General features: G+C 34.1%; 1 protein-coding gene across 5 annotated transcripts in view; it reads right to left on the bottom strand.

The window, feature by feature from the left end:
• The window catches only part of LOC149776215 (plexin domain-containing protein 2-like), a 151,554-nt gene that overhangs the window by 70,896 nt on the left and 56,735 nt on the right, over positions 1-23,923 (bottom strand). For all 5 annotated transcript variants that reach the window (XM_089942587.1, XM_089942589.1, XM_089942591.1 and 2 more), the window contains exons 3-7: positions 23,652-23,768; positions 21,683-21,752; positions 18,093-18,215; positions 7,448-7,507; positions 1,424-1,488 (exon numbers count right to left, since the gene is read on the bottom strand). In XM_089942587.1, coding sequence (XP_089798713.1) covers positions 1,424-1,488; positions 7,448-7,507; positions 18,093-18,215; positions 21,683-21,752; positions 23,652-23,768 — 435 coding nt within the window. The remainder of the gene's footprint in view (positions 1-1,423; positions 1,489-7,447; positions 7,508-18,092; positions 18,216-21,682; positions 21,753-23,651; positions 23,769-23,923) is intronic.

The raw sequence follows: 23,923 nt of genomic DNA, 5'->3' as shown, positions 1-23,923 counted from the left end.
GCAGGATATCATTTCCAGTGACTTTAACCTATATAACTGTTTTCCTAATGCTGCGTTGACCAATCTAGTGACTATTTGACAACTAATTGCTCTATCATTTTTTATTTTTTCATCACATTGATATTTTACTAGTTTGTCACTGTCTTTCTTTATTCTTACATATTCAATCTCAATTAAATAGCAATGACTCTGCATAGTTATGGTACATTTGGAACATCTTCATTGTTATGGTCCATTTGAAACATCTTCATTGCTATTATCCATTTGCAACATCCTCGTTTCTTCCTAAAGTGAGACTCGGAGAACATGCAACTAACTGCAAAAACAGAGTAACATCCAACTAACTTTCAACATGTTAGGTCTGGAAAACAACACTCCACAATGTTGCAGCAATCAATGAAATACCAGCACATTTAATTTTTAACGTTATTCTTGATCTTTGTAATGAAAAATTGACAACTGTCTGCAACTGTTGTTTGCATTGCTGTTATTACTGACACATCATATAGTCATTCTGACATTATGAAGTAATTAGGAATTTAACAGCAACCACAGGGCTTGAGGATGGTTCAAAACAGAAATTATTTACATCTGTGGTTATTTTCTAGACTGAAATGGAAATGGCCAAGGATGTTCTGACTGGGTTTAGGTCATGACTTTGATGAAATAAATAGAATGTTCTGACTGGGTCAAGGCCATGACTTTGATGGAATAAATGGAATGTTCTGACTGGGTCAAGGTCATGACTTGGATGGAGTAAATAGGATGTTCTCTGACTGGGTCAAGGTCATGACTTGGAGTAAATAGGATGTTCTCTGACTGGGTCAAGGTCATGACTTGGAAGGAATAAATAGGACGTATAACATGTACTGGTTCTTAATTTTAAACAACAGTTTTTACATTTTCATTTTTCATATAAAATTCAAAGTACTCATAATATCAGAAGAATGAGGTGATACCAAATTACATAAGATCAGATGGAAGAAAATAATTCATGGGATATTGCTGTTCAGGATCCTGTCCAATATGTAAACATACTGCTTTATATATTCTTTACAACACTGTTTAAAATTGTCTTCCCTTATATGTCAGTAGAGAATTTATATTAACATAAAAAACATTACAGGGAGAATTACTGTGGTGATTTCCTTTCTAAAAATATATTTTTACTATCGTTTCAAGTACTACCATCTGTAGACCAACATCCATGATAGATAAATACTGCAAGGTCATATTATTTACCTAAATTTGAGCTTCATCCTTTGATAATATAAAATATGAAATAAAATGCCAGTGGAGCTACATGTTGTTACTAATTTTTGTAAGATCGTATTTGTTAGTATTACTGGCAATACAAGCTATATTTAGTAACAGAGAATGGACACTATGTTCAAATCACACAAGTCAAAAATAGACTTCTTACCTGTTGGTAAACAAAGAAAATGCTGCCATTTTTGTGCAGGATGGTCTGGAATTTGAATGGTTCACCTGCAGCAAGGAAACAAAATCATTGATAAGTAATAATGATAAAAGTACACCATGTGTGTGCAAGTGACAGTTACAATTAAAAGCGTAAACAGCTGAACTTATCAATAATTGTTTCACAAGTATTAGGTATCCAAAAGGCTTGAAGGAAATCCCTATTAACATGATATATCAGCTACAATGAATTTCTCATCAAACAGTAAATTCCGCAAAGTACATATAACCTAGCTCTGGTTAAATACTTGAATTTTTTGCACAATACACTGTTATATATATTTAACTTGTATTTTGTGTGCTGGCTTTTCTCCATGATTAAATGTTATGTAAATCTATATTGTGTGGTTGACCTTTGTCAGTAATTGAGTTTAGAGCCTACCTGACGACTCACATATTCAAATTTTAATTTGGTTAACAAACTAATGCATAATTAATACATGTATATAATTTTAGATTATTAGGATCATTATTAATTGGAGTTAAACATGTTTATTGATGTGGAGTTCAAGGTCTAGCTTTATTCAGAAATTAAGAATGTTCTAGAAGGAAGCTGGTTAAGAACTTTAAAAAGAAAATGATCCTCATCCTGGTTCTGTTATTGAGTCTTAGCCTTTTACTTCAGAATTACTCATACGTACCTCAACATCTGAAGTGGAGCTAGTCTTAATGTTGTGTTCAGTTATATTTCAGAGAATTTATTTCACTAATTATTCACTGGAATTACAAAGTGCTCATTAATAATTAATGGACTGCATCACTATTTTGGGATTAGTGTGAATTCCTTCAAGAACATTTTGGATTATATCACTGTGATACATCAAGACTGTTAACACATCACCACATTCCACGCTATTGGCACAACAGTACATTCTGTATTGGAAATCATTTGGATCACCACAAGAATTCCATTGGAACTTTAGAACTTTTAGGATTATTTGGGATCTAAATCATAATACTGTAAATTATTTTTCAATTTTAATTTTGTAATCTAGGGAAATAAATCATTTGTTGAATTTTCCAAAACTTGCTGGTTTTCACTCTTTACTGATACATAGTTTAAGACCATAGAGGCGTAATAACACCTAATGCAATGCAGTTTCCTGATGACCCTCTAAACATGACTGGCAAAAATACTTCCTATGCCTAAAACAATGATAAATGCTTTCAAGTTGCTTCATGCAGTGGTAGATGTTTAAACTACTATCCTACCGTATTGAGGTACAGTTACCTGAGTGCATCTTAAATTGATGAATGTGGAGTTTGTCCAATGTAAAGTGTAAAAAGTATTTTTTTAAAATTATTTTTAGTACTTCATGGTTGCATGTACTTTTTAATGGGTGGCATTTTATGAGGCTTTAAATTAAAAATACATACATTTTTCTTTTTGCAATTCTGTGTCTAAATAAAAATCTACAAACTGAGCTATAGTCTGTGCAAGAATAATCTGCTATATGCAAAGTCTGGCCAAGTGAGAAAACAACAAAATACAAAAAGCTCTGAGAATGCTATGTTCTGCTTGCGCCAAAGCAAAATGAGACAAAGCAAAACTGTCATGTGAAAAGCCAGTGCCCCAAGTCATCATGAGATCATTTTGTTGGCCAAGAAATACGGATCTGTAAGACGCTTTCTGAAGAATTTTATTTATTTATTGCATATGCTATGAAAACAAGGTTCTCCTAAGTTTTTTTATATTTGCATCAATTTTTTTTATGGCACAGCAACATAATTTATGCAGTACTGAAAGGCTAGGATGCTTTCTGTCAAATTTGGTCAATTTCTTTTGAGTGTGATTTGGATTTTTAACATAGCTTTAACAGTTTAAAAAAATCACACTCAACAGAATTTTGTTGAGATGTTTACAGATGAAGTTATTTACATGTTTTTATATTTCTTGTAACATCAGTTACATCTGATGGCAAATCTGTAAACATTTCAAAGCCCTTTATGCCAGAATGTTTTCTGTGGATCAAATTCTCTTTGGTTGTTTTTGACAAGCCATTTGAAAAGTTTCCTCTTTTTTGTAATGAAGCCACATTTTATGGCATATTGGCTGTCAGAATGCGGTCACATTTGGTCAAATTCTGCGCAGCAGTTACTGAAAGAAAAACACTTATAAGTTTTTTTTTCTTTCTATTTTTCAGTAGAAGCATCAATAATCTGAAGGCAGATCAGCATCATTTACAAAATTGTATAGACCATTATGCCAGAATGCTGTTAAAATTGAACATACCATTATGCCAGAATGCTGTTAAAACTGAATAGACCATTATGCTAGAATGCTGTTTAAATTGAACAGACCATTATGCCAGAATGCTGTTTAAATTGAACAGACCATTATGCCAGAATGCTGTTAAAACTGAACAGACCATTATGCCAGAATGCTGTTAAAATTGAACATACCATTATGCCAGAATGCTGTTAAAACTGAATAGACCATTATGCCAGAATGCTGTTAAAATTGAACAGACCATTATGCCAGTATGCTGTTAAAATTGAACAGACCATTATGCCAGAATGCTGTTAAAACTGAATAGACCATTATGCCAGTATGCTGTTAAAATTGAACAGACCATTATGCCAGAATGCTGTTAAAACTGAATAGACCATTATGCCAGAATGCTGTTAAAATTGAACAGACCATTATGCCAGAATGCTGTTAAAACTGAATAGACCATTATGCCAGAATGCTGTTAAAATTGAACAGACCATTATGCCAGAATGCTGTTAAAACTGAATAGACCATTATGCCAGAATGCTGTTAAAATTGAACAGACCATTATGCCAGAATGCTGTTAAAATTGTATAGACCATTATGCCAGAATGCTGTTAAAATTGAATAGACCATTATGCCAGAATGCTGTTAAAACTGAACAGACCATTATGCCAGAATGCTGTTAAAATTCAACAGACCATTATGCCAGAATGCTGTTAAAACTGAACAGACCATTATGACAGAATGCTGTTAAAATTCAACAGACCATTATGCCAGAATGCTGTTAAAATCATATAGACCATTATGCCAGAATGCTATTAAAATTGTATAGACCATTATACCAAAATGCTGTTAAAACTGTATAGACCATTATGCCAGAATGCTGTTAAAAGTGAATAGACCAGTATGCCAGAATGCTGTTAAAATTGTATAGACCATTATGCCTGAATGCTGTTAAAATTGTAAAGACTATTATGCCAGAATGCTGTTAAAATTGTAAAGACCATTATGCCAGAATGCAGTTGAAATTGGTTAAATTCTGTTAAGCGTTTTTTAAAATAAAGATGTCATTTCAAGTCTTGTCTGTTTTCATTCAACAGTCATACTTAATCAGCACAGTATATACAAAAATTAAAACACTTTACATCAGGATATGAAAAATTCGGTTGTGTGGTTTATGTGAAGCTGTTTAATGGTTGGTCTATTAGTAGCCATATTTAAAGGCATTTTGGCAATAATTTAAACATCTGAAATACCATCTGAAAAAATACTGAGTCATGACATTGACCTTTGATGATAGAACCACCAATGAGGTATGTGACACACCTTCATTTCAGGATTTACATGTACAGTAAAAACTGTAATGAGTGACCTCTGCTATGTGTGACCACCTGTCATTTCTGATCACAATCGTAATGATGGATCGATTTTTATTATATAAATGCTCTGACCAGCAACCATGATGTCTTGGCAAAATATGCATTGTGACATTGCTATGAATGACCACATTGCAAAAACCGGGATAAACTCCGCCAACCCTTATTTAATCCAATGACCAATTATACGTTCTATTATTATAAAAAAAAAGAGGCTGACTACTGGTATCTGAAATTTTGTGGGTACTTTTATAGTGTTTCATATTTTTTATTGTAAACCAGACTAACTAAAGTACCTGTAGAGTATTCCAGCACTTAGCCTGGTTCCCTGCTTTATTGTAGTGGGACCAACATAGCTACCATTGATAATGTATGAGTAGGACCCAGCATCCAGCCCTAAGAATGACCGTATCACGAGAACAGAGACAGACACTAATGACCTTTATGTAATAATGTCTGACAAAGATCGTTTGAATAGTAAAGATTGTTCTGATCAAAAACACGCATGATTATAACAACAACAAAAAAAAGTATTCTGGCTACTGGTTTGTATCTAGTGACTGATGGTACAGCCTGTAAACCAGGCTAATGTACACATTGCAAATTTGCCATTGTCATGCTGAAATTATGGTAGTGGTCGCATATATTGTTTGTCTTTATACATTTAATCCATAAATAAGGTCTTGTCTATTAAACCAGCAAGTGCGAATCATTTGAGGGACTAGATTTATAGTGTTAAAGGCTAATGATGTTTGTTGCCTGTTTTCCCCAAGATGTTACAGCAATTTCATTCCAGTCACCAAGCTGTCATCTGTTCAAGTTGATGTGACTGGGTTGCACACTTTGTTTACAGAGTTAATCCCTGTATGTCTTCTTTGAACAAAGCAATTGACTTATGTCTCTGGGGGCCCCGAGTGGCCCAGTGGTCTAAAGCGCTCTCCATTACGGATCATTGCCATCTCACCTCTGTCTTCGTGGGTTCGAGTCTCGGATTCGGCCAATGTGGGTATGTGAGAAAGCTTGCCAGAAGCTTCTCATGGGTCGGTGGTTCTTTCTGGGGTTTTTCCGCGTTCTTCCTCCACCATTAATACTGGCCGCCATGTACATGTATAGCCTATCATGTGCTGAAAAATGGCGTTTAACCACACAAAACACAGCAACACTTATGTCTCTGAGTAAATGATTTTCTTTCTGGATTAGATAACTGTTTCTTTTTATTTCATCAATTGTTACAAATGAAATGCACATGTATAGATTTGTCATATTTTTCCTAAGCCTAGTCAAAACCATCTTTACAGTAGATATTACAACTGAGCACTCTAACATCTAGTACTTTAATAACAATGGAAGAACCTCCAACTAAAATGAGACAAATTTTAACGCTGGAGAAAATAATCATTGTAACTGAAAGAAGTGAAAACTAGCAGACCACTCGCAAATAGCGGTTTAAACGTCAGTAAAACATGTTTAGGGCGCTATAAAGGAAAAGGAGTAGATCAAAAATGATTTCATATGGTAATGTATGTACATGTGATCTTCCAATGTAAATGTGATTTCGTGTTTAATGATAGCGGTATATCTTTATTGCTACACAATTTTGTTTTCAAATGAATGCATACAATATTTTGGCAAGAACTATTAATATAGAATAGAATATCTGTACAGTGATTGTGGTTATTTTGGAAACTGATCTTTTTGCACAAACATGTTATTAGAGACCACCTGTCTTGAGAGACTGTGTTTTGTTGGCAGAAGGGGCAGTCTCTCATAACAGGTTTTACTGTATATGAATTTTCATTTCTTAATCTCATATGGCTTGAAAGTTATAAAGTGGGAGCGAAAGTCTGACATACAGACAGATGGAAATGTTGATGGTATGTCTCCCATTATTTGCCACATGCCAGAGGAAAAATAACATTTGTTCACACACACACACACACACACACACTCTGCATAATGCATTATGGACAAATATCATAAGCTAAATATAAGCCACCTCAGCCAACTTTTTTAAAAGGATCAAAACATTGATCTTTCATTTAATACATTTATCAAATATAAAGAAATGTAAATGAGAAGTGTAAATGAATGTAGCATTATGCTAAAACTTAATTACCAGAGTAAGGAAAAAGATGTCACTTTGACCTACTTTTGCTAGTAATGACTGGTAATCCTCAAAATAAAAGTTACTAATAAAATGTTATAACTGAAATTAGAAAAATACTGAATAATAAAAAACACAGCTAGATGTAATAATCTGACAACAATCCCCAAGTCCACAACCATTATGATAATAATACCACCACCACCACCAAGAACTCAATCAGATTAGCAATATCAAATGTGTGACATATGGCTAAGGTGAGACAGTACTAACCTGTACTACTGTTTTGTCCCCTCAGATGTATATTCCTCCATTCCACAACAAATTTTCCATCTGAAAAATTATTTTAAAATCATGAAATCATATTTAAAATAACAATGAAACTGTCAGTGATGAGGAATTCTACATATTATATTTAAAACCAGATTTAGTCTAATACACTTGAATCCTCTAATTATTTGTGTACAGTGATAAGTTGGATCTTAACTTTTAAAGTTTTTATTTTTATTGTCCAACTGCCAAATACATATAGTGTACATCATGCAACCTCAATTAAGTGTTCCATGTGTTATTAGAAAAATCTGAGTTATAAAAGTCTTTCCTATCATCCTCATTTCTTGTTCAAAATCTGTACAATGGCCAACACTGCACCCATCTTGAAAATCTTGTCACCACTCTTCCTGTATACTACCATGAGAAAATCAGCAATATAACTCTATCAACTTTTGTCATGATTTTGAAATTACATACCCTTTTTGTTCCAAATAGATGTTGGCTTTGGTTGGGGGGCTGTTTACCATCTATGCAACTGGAGCAAAGTGCTTTGCATTAGTAAACCTGGACTGATCTGATTGTAGGATTCAAACCCACACCCTTTCAGTGGCACGTCCAGCATGCTAACCAATGAGTCACCTTGACTTCTGCCACCATTAGCTGCCTCTTATGAAATGCACGGAGGAATTTTCTACAACTGCATGCCAACAGGCAGGTTTCAAACAGATATAAAACTTGTACATTATCATGACCACCTGTGAAAACTCTTTTATAAAGTAAACTGTAAGCCTCTTCTTAAAAAATAATAGATCAATATGAAAGAAAAGAAATGATGGCCAAAGACAAGATAATATTTCAACTGCTACAAAAAAATGTCATATAACAAATTTGTTACATTTTACATTGTTACATTTATTATTTTTTGTTGTATTTCAGTGCAATAATAATCATTTTTAATTATTAAATAATTTGTATTACAATAATTATATTATAATTATAAAGAGGATATTTGCTTGAAACGAGTGAATATCGGATATATTTCATCCAGTGGTTGAAAAACTCTGTATTTTCACAAGTGAAAATACTAGAGCTTTTCACCCACGAGATGAAATGTATCCATTATTCACTCGTTTCAAGCAAACATTCTTTTTATTTTATGCTCACATAAAATGGCTACCTAAAGTTTGTGACACAGTGAATTAGCAGATTTCTTATGGTAATGTCAGCTGTTTACCATACATGTTCTGCTGTGCTATGTGTACCTGCACACACAATTAGTTCCACATCAGATTGATACAAATTAACTGATATTTCCAGAATAACAAACTACAAGTTTAAAGGATAATAGACTGGGGTTATTAATAATGACAATGACATGTACATAAGGAAAAAGTAGTTCACTGACAGAAAATCAAAGGGAGGTAAGTATGTTCTGACCCAAAAAGTAGTTCCCGTAGTGAAAAAATATTGTTATTTTTTCACTACAGTGAAATATCATTATTATTTTAATTAGAAAATCAAGTAAGTCATTGCTTAGCATAAAATAAATAATATTATTATAACTTTTATAAACAATTTGTATTAACATGGACATCAATTTTGTTTCACTAACAGAGAGTCATCACTTTGACAATTATAAATAAAGAATACAAAAGTGAAAATAGCAAAGTTTTTTAAATACAAATTCAGGTCTGCACTAATTCAATAAAACAAATCTTATAAAGGAAAAATAACTCATAACAAAATTATTTAGGCATGTTAGCAATTTTATACCAATATATAGCTCTCCCACTGTCATAATGCAAAGTCTGAGTGCATTACTTCCAACCACATTATATACCAAACCGAGAACAATGGTATCTACAAACTCATGATATCCTGTGAATGAAGTCATATATAGAACAGTGATATAGCTGACACTATCAAAATTTCTTAAATAATGGTGTTTGAAATGGAAATGAAGATATAACACTAAGTTTTCCCTTATTTTCTTTCAACTGTTATTCTTATACAGTGGTATGATTTTGATAAGGTCCATAATAGTATTGCATTAAATCTGGAGTCATGTTATGGTGAGGCGTGTTATGGTGAGGCGTGTTATGGTGAAGCGTGTTATGGTGTTATAGTGAGGCGTGTTATGGTGAGGCGTGTTATAATTGAAGAGCTGTATCAATATATGTCAGTCTGTTCATCCATCTTTTAGTCTCTTTGTCTCTCCACAAGTGAAAAATCGTATCATTACTTCTTTGCCACAAGAAAGTTAAATTAAGTGGTCTAAATGTGTGTAGGTGAAATCTCCTGGACTCTCCAAGCATCTCCTGGAAAATCTGGAAAATTCCATGTCTCCTATCTGACAGACCAAACCTCCCACTTATAACAAACTGAGCTGATCAGGAAACTTTCTTCCAAGAATACAAATGCTGAGTACCTCAGGGCTTTAGAAATACCGGTACATGTACATTTGTTTTCACTAGTGATAATCATATTTTCCCAAGTTTTAGAAAGAAAACATACTTTTTATCATTGTCTACTCATTATGAAAATATAAATGTGCAATGCATTCAGTTTGGCTTATAAGCAAATGCAAAACAAAGTCATTTCAAAATTTGAATTGAAATTGGGTATTATACGTGCCTGATTATAACAGATTATATTTCAGTCTTGAAATCTTCTCCAAACAGCTTGGAGCAAATATATGCATGCATAATGACACCAATCAGCTTCGGGAAAATACATACATGTATAGTGACATCAAACAGCTTGGGGAAAATAAATACATGTATAGTGACATCAAACAGTTTGTGGCTAATATACACATGTGTGACACCAAACAGTGGGGGGAAAATACATACATGTATAGTGACACCAAACAGCTTGATGAAAATACATAAATGTATGGTGATGTCAAACAGCTTGATGAAAATACATACATGTATAGTGACATCAAACAGCTTGTACCTAATATACATGTGTGCCACCAATCAGCTTGGGGCAAGTATACATGCTTGTCAGTGAACCAAATGTTGCCTGAGAAGCTAAGAAATTAACAGATATAGTCTTTTAATTATGATGTGCTAATTAACAGGGTCAATTGATGTAAACACCCATATAAGAAATATTGTTAAAATTAAAATGCATTTAATAAATATAACTGAAAGGTGTTTTAGGTAATTAAGATATTCAGGAAATAATAAATTGTAAAGACTCATAAGATGTACATTTATATTGTTATTCAAGATATAATACCACACCCTTAATGGAATCAGTAATGTGATTAGTACACAACTGTATTTACTTATATCTGTTTAGTCATATCTAACCAGGTTGGAAATGGCTGAAGAATGTCTTATTGATTTCAATGCCTGCTCTGTAATTCGTCATTTTCACTCAGAAACTAATTGACAAGTGTTTTTCTTTTCCACTTCAGCAACCATCATGGATGGCATATTTACACCATTTTCATTTAGTACCAACTAGATATAAGAAATCCTTTAGGAAAGTCCCGTTTTGATATTTACCATCCATTCTGGGGCAGTGTTAACATGATTTTTAAGACAGCCGCCATGGTGGCCATGTTGAATGTCAGGTTAGTACCATTTCAGGTTAGTACCATAAGAAGTCTTTTGGTGAAATAGTGAAAATCCTATTTCAACATCACCATCCATCCAGGAGGAGCAGTGATACCAATATTTTCAAGGTGGTAATTGTGGTGGTTATATTGGATGTCAATGTGGAACTATTTTCATGCAGGACCAACTAGTGTCACAGTAAGAGCTCTTCTTTTGAAAGTGTCACATTGACATGATTTTCTGTTCAGTAGCTAAAACAAGATTTCTGAAAATTCAAGAGAATGAGCAGCACTATTTTCATTAGGATCAACAAAACATTATTAAAAAAATTCTGGTGAAAACCCAGTATTACAATGACCATTCATCCGGAAGGAGCAGCAATAACAAGATTTCAAGATGGCAGCTGTGGAGGTCATGCCAGAAATATGATCAGCACCATTTTCATAATAATAATAAAAACTAGACACTGGGCTGAATGTGTGTGTGTCCATTTTGTATGTCTGAGTGGCACCATTTTCATTCAGAACCAACTAGACCATGGGATGAATGTGTGTGTGTGGCCATTTTGTATGTCTGAGTGGCACCATTTTCATTCAGAACCAACGAGACCATGGGATGAATGTATGTGTGTGGCCATTTTGTTTGTCTGAGTGGCACCATTTGCATTCAGAACCAACTAGATTATGGGATGAATGTGTGCACTTCAATTACTTAAGGAGTCGCAATGACAAACTTTTGCTGATGGTCAGACAACCAAACAATGGAAACAGACCATCCAATAAGCTCTTCTTGTCTAGGATCCATCTGTAGGACTAAAAACTGATAGTTTCATTGCATTAAAGATGATCTGGCCAAAGGAAACATAGGAATTTGTTTTATTTTAACAGTAAAAACACAGATTAAAAGGGAACAAAGCATACCAATATTTTTATTTTTCAAGCAATTTTACATGTAATCATCATGATGATCACCATGGCAAAGTTTAGAATTTAATGTGTGTGTGTGTGTGTGTGTTTGGATTTTCAACAATCTGAGTCATATCACTATGATGTTGCAGTGTGACAATTTATAGTGATGTCTAGCAGTGAGGCATCATGCTGAAGACATGTGGCATCATGTCCCATCCAGCTAAATTACCCAAACACCAGCCAACCAGTTCAAACACTAACCTCTTAATGCTGATTGCCAAACAAGGAAGCTGTTAGTATCATTTTTATAAGTCTTTGGTATGATCTGGCCGAGGTTCAAACCTGCATCCTCCCACATCCAAGGTGGATGCTCTAACCACTTATGCTCTGGCCACTGGAGTGGTGATTATTTGTTAACAAAGGAATCATGAAATTTGGTTAAAACCAATGTGTTAGAATACACTGATGTAAATGTTACCTACATTTGGATACATACTGAAAATTTGAGGAAGAGAATGCTGACATAACATCTTAATTTTCAAAGCTTAAATTTCAAGTATTCATTTAGCAGCATATGTATTCTGACATATTATTTCATGAAATTATGCTATGTAATAGAACAAATAACTTGATAAATCATCTTCTAAAATTGTTTTTAATAATTTTTACAACCTTCTTTACAATTAACATGAGCAAAGTGGTTCATAATAACTTGATAGAACATAACTATTCATTGAGTTCTATCCTTCTAATATGCAAAACTTAAATGTGACTGCTAAATCACAGTCTGAAAGGATTTGCAAGGACTAACTTGGACCCCAAAATTGGATAGACTTCTTCCTTGCCCAAAATGCAAACCATCCACAAAGTTTGGTCCAAGTTTGTGATGCAGAGCTAATTTTACTCTATGTAAACCAGGTTTCTTATTTCAATCATCATGACCTTGGCCTTTCACTTTTGGACCCCAAAATCTGTAGGCTTTTCCTTAACCAAAATGTATGCCATCTGCAATGTTTGGTCCATGAACGTGATGTAAAACTGATATTTTTGTGTGGAAACTAATTTTATACTTTCAATGATAGCTACCTTTACCTCTGACCTTTTCACCTGAGAATTAATAGTATTCTTCCTTACATGAAGTGCAAACAATTAAAAAAATTGTGTAACTATATCTGATGTGGAACTCGGGTAATTTTGCAGAAACCATTTTTTTCTTTTCATCACAGTGAGCTGGAGCTTTCAGCTGTTTACACTAAAACCAATAATAATAATAATAATAATAATAATAATCATACTCCATTTACAAAGATTGGAAACTGTAGAAAGTGGAAATCTTAAGTTATTGTGCAGAAACCATTTTTTGTCTTTCAGTCACAGTGACTTTGATTTTTGACCTTTTGCGGCCAAAACTGATAATGTTCTTCGTTTCACCCAAGTGAAAGTCAACATCTAGTTTACTAGTTACTGATGGCACAGAAGGAATTATTGTACAGAAAGTAAATGTCTTCTTTGGCAGTTACATTTGGCCTTGACCTCTTGCAAAATGCTGAAATCAAGAAGGTTCTTCCTTAATGCACGTGCAAAGTTATGTAAATTCAGATTGTACAAAACTCAAGTTATTGTACAGAAGCCATTTGTCTTCTTTCAGACACAGTAACCTTGACATATGAATTTTTGACCCAGCAATCAAAAGTTTTCTTCTTTGGTGGCACTCTACAGTTTCATATTTTGCATTCGAATTAGAATTGCTAGAATTTTAAAGAAAAAGAATTCCCACAGCTTTCCTCACTGGTTATACTGGCTATTTAAAAAGACCTTGTATATCTTAGGTAAAGTTCAAAGAACCTTTAATTCCCTTTATTTTGGTGTATGATTGATGGGTGTAATATGGGTTATAGAGTATACAGCTTGGCCTTACTCCACATGTGCACCTTTCAAAAAAGTACCAGCTCCACTTGGTCATTTTCACTTCCTAAACTTCTGAGGCAGATTGTATAAACAAGAGCCAATAACGATTTTTTTTCATTTTAAATATTTGGTAATTCATTCATTGTACTTTCAGAAGCTGGTATTGTCTAGTCTGGCAAAATTCATTTTCCCTATTTTAATAGCTGCTATGGATAGTGTACTTTAGACTAACTCTGGCTGATTTTTTGAGCACAAGGGAGGAGTCATTTTAGTTAGCAGTGTGCTTAGATCATGTACAGTTTCCAAAAGTACAATATCCAAAGAAGTATCATACACATTATATTAATGTAGCATAGAGGTATGCCAACATTCTCTCCAATGTGCATGTTTTAAATGCAAACAACTTCACCTTACATATGCCACTCTCTCAAAAGTATGTAATAACTGGTGAGCTTGGTGGGTTGGGGAAACAGGATCAAAGGGATCAACATAACTGGTGAGCACCCCCTTTAGCCCAGCTCTGGTAACTGTAGATGGTGGACAACGTGAGTTACGAGGGGTATTTGAATAGTTATACCTTTTATTTGTTCTTTGAACCTGTCAATAAATTTATTGCCAATCTAAAGATGAAATGTCTTATAAAATTATCTGCAGCTGCACATGACAGAACCATGCAGATATATGTGTGACATAATGAAAAGTGTTAGAGAATTACAATAATTCTGCTTCTGCTAAGCAAAGAAAGTACTATAAAATCCTAGTGCTCTTAGGGTACTTTCTGCCTTTCATCAAGGCTGACTTGAATATATATGTGTGTGTGTGATATGGATTTTTAATGTAGCTTTAACAATTTTTCAGTCATATTGCTACGATGTCTGCAGTGTGACAGTTTATAGTGATGTCTAGCACTGGGGCACCATGCTGCAGACATGTAGCATGATGTTCCACCCAGTCACATTATCCTGACACCAGGCTAACCAGACCTAACACTAACCTTGAAATGCTGAGCGCCTAGCAAGACAGCTGTTAGTACCAGATTTTATAAATCTTTGGTATGACTCAGTCAGGGATTGAACCTCCAGTCTCCTGCACCCAAGGCGGATGTTCTAACCACTAGGCCACTGGAGTGGTCAATGATATGGATAAAGTTTACAGCTATATTTTTCTGTCATATCCTACAATTATGATGCAACTAAATCATTTTAAAGATGGTTATTAATCCATAGAAGATGACCTATGTTCTGAAAGACCATTGCATGCAACTGGTAAGCAGGAAGTGGCTGCCATAAAGGTGGCAACTGATGAGGATTCTCAATGCACAGTAGAAGATTCTTCTTTTATAATGGACATTAAATTGGTCAGTTGTTTTTAATATATTAAAGATTCATTTGAAGCTTAGAAAAATTTGTTCAAGATTGGTCCAGCATCTGTTGACTGCTGATGAAAAACAAACTTGGGTTGATATTGGCATAAAGCTACTTGTCAAATATGAAAAGAGGCATTTGAACATTTGAGGTATTTGATTGTCACAGGTGATGAAACAATGGACTTGCTTTCTTTAAACCTGGCTCAAGTGAAAAAACAAAAAAGTCTGGATCAGACAAAATGAGCTAAGACCACAAATCATTCTATATAGTTGGACTGTCAAGAATTTTATATCCATTATTTGTCAATACAAAAGGCCCAGTCTTCCAGGTACCTGTGCCCAACTCTGCTAGTGTTACTAAGCATTGTTGTGCCTCAAATGTGTTGACAAAAGTTGTATAACTACAAAAACCACTGGTTCAAACAATGATAACCAAGGTATCCATCTACTTCATGACAATGAACCAGCACATAAATCTGCTGTTGTGAAGGAACATGGTATCCTAACATTGCCAAATCCTCCATCCACCATGAGTTATCTAAATGTGATATTTGGCAGAATCCTTTTATGAAAATTTTCCAAGTGACAGACTGTTTAAAAGTTGCCATCTATGAGGAATAGTGATAATATTGTCAATGTGATGACCATAATGGATATTACACCAAAACACATCTTAATTTAAGACCAAATAGACACCATAAGAAGTCTTCCACTGAAAATGATATGCTGATATGACTTTCCATTTATGAGTAGCAATAACAAAATTTTCAAGATGGCTGTCGTGCTGACCATACTGTGTGCCAGATCAGCATCATTTTCATTTACATCATAAGAAGAACTCTTTTCAAAGAAATCACCTTGGAGATATGACCACCCAGTCAGACTGAGTACATAGAACAAGATTTACAAACAGCTGAGGTGGCCATATTGGGTGTTCACTCAGCAACATTTTCATTTAGGATCAACTATAAAAGAAGTCCTCTGTTGAAAACCCAATGAAAAGATGACTTTCTGTTCAGGAGAAGCAGAAATTACAACTATGATGGCTATATTAGACTTCAGACTGGCACTATTTTTGTTTAGAAGTATACATCGTAAAAAAGTCAATTTACTGTAATCCCTATACTGATACTAACCATCCATTAAGGAGAAGCAGAAATGACAAGATTTTCAACATTGCTGCTGCGGAGGCCATACTGTAGATCCATCTAAACATCATTAGTAGTCTTCCAGCTAAAATCCTGTATCAATATGACTTGCAGTTCAGGAGTAGCTATAACAAGATTTTACTGATGGGGACCAAGGTGGTCACATTGGCCTCATTTTTATTTAGGACCAACAAAACATCAAAGGAAATCTTTCAGTGAAAACTTCATGTTAATATTCAGGAGGAGAAGTGGAAATAAAACTTTCAAAAATGGCCACTCTGGTGGTCATATTGGATGTCAAAACAACCATTTTTATGTGAAACAACAAGATATCATAAGGAGTCTTATCATGAAAGCTCCATGTTCACATGAACATCTATTTATGAGTAATAGTGATAAGATTTTCAAGATGGCTTCTGGTGGCCATATTGGATGTCTGAGCTGCATCATTTCCAATTTTTCATGTGAGAGAAACTTTACCTTGGGATAAATGTGAGTTTAAACTTTCATGGCAATTTTCCTTTCAGTTTACAGCAATAACAAACTTTTGCTAATAAATAGACTGATAATGATGATGAACAACTGGCCATTCTATCATGCACTATGACCAGTAGAGCTAAAAATTAAAGCATGTACAACTGTTGCATATGTAAGTACCAATTTAGCCCCCCCCCCTTAGCCCCTCCTCTGAGGGCAATGCTATGAAGTCCACTCCAAACTGTTGTCTAGGACCTAGGAAGAAAGAATGGTTGACATTCAGCTGAGGGTGTAGATACATAAATCTATTTACCTTATCTGTGCAGATGCTGATGCCAATGCCAAGAATAGCACAATACTCAGAGGTGAGCTAAAACTCAAATTAAAATGCAACAAAATTTAATCATCCAAGGTCAGTGAAGCATTGAATATGAGTCACAGTGACTTACTAATAAGATATGGCTGATGCATCCCCTCCCCAAATTTAATGAATCTAGAAATAATGGTGTAAATTGTAAATGGTATTAATTTGTCATGAGCTAAATGCAAACACGTAACCAAAGTTACATCTAGTTTGATGATTCCAACATAAAAAGAGCTTAAAACAAAATGTAACCAAAGTCAGAGAAGCATGAAATATGGATCATACTGACCTATCTTTATGATAAGGGTATTACTTGTAAATAAGGGTCCCCTCACCAAATTTATAGAATCTGTGTATAATTGTATATTGTTGTCATTATCTAAACAAGACAGACATGCACATGGATACAAAAGTGATCGCTATGTTGAGCATCAGACAAGGCAGGTTCATCAATGAGGATTGTGTTTGTAACACATATATGCCTTCAATAGAACCATAAAAATTAAAGTGCAAGAAGTGGGAGCCAAAAAATAAAAAGAAAACTAAAATCTCTATCAAACTCACAATATTCCAAAGCTAATTCTAAAATTATTTATTGCCAAATAACCTAGTCCCAATCCAAAAAGATTCAAGATTCCCCAACAACTGTGCATACAATTTTATACCCAATGGCACATTTGCCGAGTTTGGACTCATTTTCACTCTCAGTATCCTGACATGATCTCCATGGATCAGATAGCAGCAGGATTTTATCTTTTATGAGGGAGGTAATCAGAGAACCTGGATTTAATCACAGACCTTGGATGAACTACAACATAGCCTTGCAATGTCAGAACCGAGGATTTAGGCAGGAACTGCCGATTTACGAAATAAGTGCACTATAAGCTATGCTGGCCAGTACTTACTGAAATCTTTGTAGTAGATTTCTGAATTATTTCCAATAGAGGTGTCGAAGTTGGCCATCAGTGGAGCTATGTACTGAGTTGCTGTCAGCCACTGATGTAGGAATGGACTCATGTATAAAAATCCTGCAATAGACAAAAAATAGCATATATACATACATACATACATACATACATACATATATATATATATATATATATATATATATATATATATATATATATATATATATATATATATATATATATATATCTAGAGAGAGAGAGAGAGAGAGAGAGAGAGACAGAGAGAGAACTATAAATATACACCAGACAGAACGGAAAGTGCTATTCCTGGATTCCTATAGATGAATGTTTGATAATAGTAGGCAGAATTAATATTTTAATACAAATAATACTATCATACAGGTCAGATAATTTTTAATTTGTACTCTACAGAGATTCGAACCCAGGCCTATGGGTAAACAGCACCCATCGCCTTGAATGCACACACGAGCATATATTCCCTCACGACTACACACACATCACCAAAAAGTGATGTTACTTAATCTGTTATATGCACTTGTGTGTAGCAGACACACTCGCATGATGACCTAGTAATTAATTCTCATGTATCTACATAGTCATTCTGGATTCCTATGAAAAATATCAGCAAACTAGTGTATATGGGTACAGTTTTAAAAAGGAATTGGCCGCCGTTTGGACTAATCTAGTTACTGTCCCTCCATGCCTACCGAATAAAAATAATAAGTAAGATGTATTTTTTAATACGTTTTTTTTACATTTGTGGTAGCAGCGTGATGCTGCCTTCCACGCATGCATCTGAAAATTAACAAAGGGTCAACGGATGAGATGCAGGTGTTTTAATGACAGGGATTATTACAGAAAATGTGAGTGTTCTGAAGGATTTAATTCTGAGTGAAAAGAAAAGGAATTTTACTTACCATCCACATACAAATGTCAGTCTTTGTAATTATATTAATTACTAGCGAGTGGCCAAAAATCCAATGAAAGATAGATCATGAGACAATGCCTTGTCTCGTTGATCTCCATTACCAGAAATGTCAACAACAAAAAAGCAGATATTTCTCAACATACAGAACTGCTAGATGTCAAGATAGGCAAATTATGATATAACAATGCATTGTTAAGATGGTTTGTCAATATGGACAAAGGATTTGTTTATTGAAACAATAGATAAATTTCAGTACATTTTATATCCAGTTTGCAGCTTCCTTTCATGGGGCCTATGAATTTCTGCACTCCAAACCAAAGGTTATATATAAAAGTTTAAACAGCCAACAATGTTGCCAATTTAAAAAAATTGCCACATGGTATGTTTTGCAGCCAATAAAGAAAAACAATCCAAGTTTGCAACACTGGTGAAGACCTACGTGATCCTAGAATAAACTTTTTATGTGTTATTTTTTTTACTTTTAAGAAGAAAAAAATACATATAAAATTTCAGAAGTCAAGCCACAATCGCCTTGTATTATTCATATGCGATCTCTTCCCCAAAATGATAATAAATATTTTACGTTTTTTTTCATACTTTTTTTTTTGCACAAGAAAAATATATGTATATGAAATTTCGGGAGCCACACCACAACCATGTTATATCAGAATTTGTGTTATCACGGAGCGCACTATAGCGGGGTCACACTGTACCTCACAACCAAGCCATGGGTTACCAGAATAGAACACCAGAAGGATCTGATAAGAAGTCACCATCATACAAAAATGATTTTTACCTTCAGTAAAAAATAAAAATTCACTTTATGTTTACTAATGCTAATAAGATTAAACAGTCAAACAATTAATATGCAGCTTAAAATGCTGATTCAAATATTTTTTACCCAATTGTATTTTTTGCCATGAATAAAGATAGGCATAACAATTATATCATATAGTATAATCAAATCTTTCCAAATCCACTTGTCCAACGCTTAGTACAAGTTCATATTTGACACAGGCAAACTCAAGTTTTCAAGGCTTACACCCAAGTTCCAAAATATTGATACAGAGAAAAAGAGAGGAAGAGATTGAGACAGAGAGAGAAAGAGGCTGTGTCATGTTCAGTCTGCATTACTTTTTATTCCACAAAGTTTTACACACATCGATCTTGACATAGTAAAAATATATACAATTTTTTTGCTTTTATATGTACCACAATCTTCTTATGTAGTTGCCCATTTCTTTTCATCTACTGATCCTTTATTTCACACAATATACTGTCAAAGTCATCTGCCATCTTTCTCATGCAGTGCAGACGTGATAATGTGAATATTTACTATTGAAAGCAAGTTTAGACAAACAGGAAATACATATTTATATTTTAACTTTTCAGTTATATTTTAATCACAATATTTGTATGTATATCGAATTTGCGCAACTTTGGAGTACTAACCTTGCTATGTTCAGCTTGTGAGCTCTGAATGTGCTGATGATGTCATCTCTAAATAAATGGCTCATCAAATTTTTTTAATGCATACTGCTGATCTTAAAGTGACTATGGGTGAGAATTGTTAATAAAAATTGAGATTTTCTGGACAGGTGTGTTTGGAGACAAAAGGTACTTATCTTGAACAATTAGCCACCCAGAAATCTAGCACCCCCAAGTGGTGTTTATAATTGGTTGTTTACACGAGTATCACAGAAGACTGATACGTACAGTGCTTTCTGTTTGGCAAATAATTAAATGGATTATAAAAAGGTATTCTCAAATCATTTTTAAAAACTGGATGGCATGGAAGTGGAAGTCAATATGTGAGTGAACATAATACTTCCCGGAATACTGGATGACTATTTGAATTAGCATGAGCAACTGAATGTTAAATATATATATGCAGTTAACACTGATTTGTTCTTGGCTGTTTAATTTTTCAGTTAAAATTGTTTTACCTCTGTCTCTCTGATAACCTTATCTAAGATCCATTAATCTATTTTTATACAAGCATATGTCTGTTATTGTTGTTTTGAGTTTAACTCCAGTTTTCAGCAAATGATAAGCCATACATAGTGGCAAGTGTCTGGTGGAGGAAGAACCTAGAAAAATCTTGGGAGGAATCATTGACTCGTGGGAAGCCACTGATAAGCTTTTTCACATACTCACGCTGGATGAGCCTGAAACTCGAACCCACACAGACAGAAGTGAGATGTTGGTGATCTGTAAAGAGCACCTTAGACCACTTAGCCACCTGGGGTCCCTGTATATGTCTACCAGTGCCCTATTAACTATACCTGCCCTATAACCCTTCTATTCTCTTTATCTTATTTCTACATTTACTATTTACATATCTGAACACATCAATTATCAACATATGGTTTTATTGTGTAAAAAAAAAAACATGACCTTTTGTATTTTTAAAGTATATATAATGTAATTTCCTTAAAATGTTATATATTTTATTTTACCATATTTTTTTAACCTTAGTTATTACATTTTGTTGTCTTATTTTGGGGCAACCTCTAATCCTATAAGGGCAAGTTAAATTTTCCAGGGCAGGCTGACTTCTATAAAATTTATAAAGCCCTGCTAATTAATTTCAGACTTCAATATTAATTCATATTTTAATAAAGCAATGTTTACTTACCTCCTGTTGCTATGGTGACATTTGTGATATTGTGACCATAGAAGGGAAAGTTCCAACTTAGTTTTGCAGTCTGTAAGTAAAATAAGAAAAATAGTAGAAATATAAAGATATGCTAATTGTCTATCATACGAAAGGTGATGAAATTCATCTTTCTAGTGAATTCCCATGCATCTCATTGCTTTGAGTTTATGTAGGTAAGATATATCATTTTACTGTTTACACTAAATTCACTTAATAATTTTAGAAAAGCATTTTCTATTATTGTTTTAACTAGTACCATAGTTGAATAAAATCCTAGGGAAATAACCATCATATGGTTTAAACAGTTAGCTAAATTTTAGTTGCCTCCCTTGACATAAAAATTTATCTACATTTATCTAAATTATTGATTTTAATAAGATTATACAGTTTGTTACTACATGTATTATTGGAAACTCAAAATATATTTAGTTGAAGAGAATGGATGCTATGTCACAGACATCGAGGGACTGAAATCGCGCCAAGCACAAATTGCAAAAACTAAATCTTAACATTGCTGACGACATAACAACAGATTTGTTACGAATAGTGGCACCTGTGTGCTGGTGGACTAGACATATTATACAGACAATTTGTACCCAAAGGTAATCTGAAGAACAAATGCATGCTTCAATTTATATTCCATACATCATCTTGAGTTTTAGGTTGTGTAATACTTACCTGCTACTACTGCACTGCTTTCCTTTTCGTGGACTGTAACCCCCAGTCCAAGCTAATTATTCCCTCCTCTAATTAGTATGGCGGGGTCGGAATTGAAAAGCACATGATACCAGTCTGACCCTTAGTCATAGCCAACATATGGAATATCCCCCATTTTTCCATGGACCTCATGACATTAGAGAGTGGGGTGGGATGAAGGAATCTATGCAACAGTAGCAGTAATTTGAATAGCAGAAATACATTATCTGCTCCTGTTAGATTCATGAATTTACCAATTAAAAGGAAGGCTGATGGCCTCAACAAATGATATGGAAAACTACTGTACATAACCACATGGTAAGAATGTTGTCTGCTGAAAGCTAGTAGAAGGTTGGTTTGCATGTTGTGGAATCACTATAGCCCCCCCCCCCCCCACGCATGAAATCATTCTGATGCATCAAAGATCAAAGGTAAAAGAAGGTGAAGATAGTTTGAGACTACCAGATGGTGGCTTTCATAACATCATCTGAAGATGACTGATTCAAAAAGGTCCAAGATATTGCAATAGCATGTGGCCCAACCATGATGTTATTAGTGGTATTCAACCAATCAAGAAACACAATCTGACTTATTCAAGTAGGTTTCTGACTCAGTTGTCACACATTTAGACTACTGTCTTTTACCATCAGTAATATTCCTCTAGCTTGTCATTTTTTATTTCAGAACTAACTGTTTATCATTAGTCACATGCTGAAATTGAGATTTTTGAAGATTAATTTTCAGAAATTCTATCATAATGGAATTTAAGGATAGGACCCAAGTAAAACCAAATATTTCATCTAATGTAAACTTAAGTCATGACTGATGCAGCTGCTATATTAAATTTATGGGTTGTATCATGACCTACTTTTCTTGCTCTGGTAGCCATGCTACATTCTTATTCTCGTGTATCAGTGAGGCATGTGAGACCCAGAATTCTGCAGAATTCTAGGTTTATCTGTGCCGAAGACCTCAAGTGTTTATCAGTGATAAGCATGAACGATGAGTAAAATCTTAAATTTAAAATTCATTAAAAGATTTGATTCATGGAATTTGCTCACATCAACTCAATATTTTTCTAAAGTACCAACATTATTCTTCTTTTATGCATATATCTTATACACTGCATCAACAGACTAAAGGTAAGTAACTCTTACAGCACTTCCATTAGTTACTTTAATGCACACCAGACCTCCTCATTCCTGAACTTCCGACATATCCAGAAAATTATTCCTGTATTTTGTACACTTACTATTGCTGTCTTGTGGCTATCAGAGAGTGTTTCATGCTGTTCTGCATTTTCCAACTCCACCCAAAATGACTGTGCATTATCTTGGATTATTTGTGATGTGTAGTAAGCATGGTCATCCTGAAACAAAAAAACAAAAGTGGGATGATGAATAACTGTATATTGCACACTCATTATCTAAGAGGTCACTACAGAGATTGCTTGGATATTTTGGAATCCAGATTCCTCCTTTTAGAGAAAATAATTGGATCACATGGGAATCAAATTTTTTGGAG

This window comes from Sinohyriopsis cumingii, chromosome 18 (assembly GCF_028554795.1).
Source record: "Sinohyriopsis cumingii isolate HCF-2022 chromosome 18, ASM2855479v2, whole genome shotgun sequence".
Taxonomy (NCBI): domain Eukaryota; kingdom Metazoa; phylum Mollusca; class Bivalvia; order Unionida; family Unionidae; genus Sinohyriopsis; species Sinohyriopsis cumingii.
Note: the sequence above shows the minus strand (reverse complement) of the source record. Positions and strands in the feature narration are given on the sequence as shown.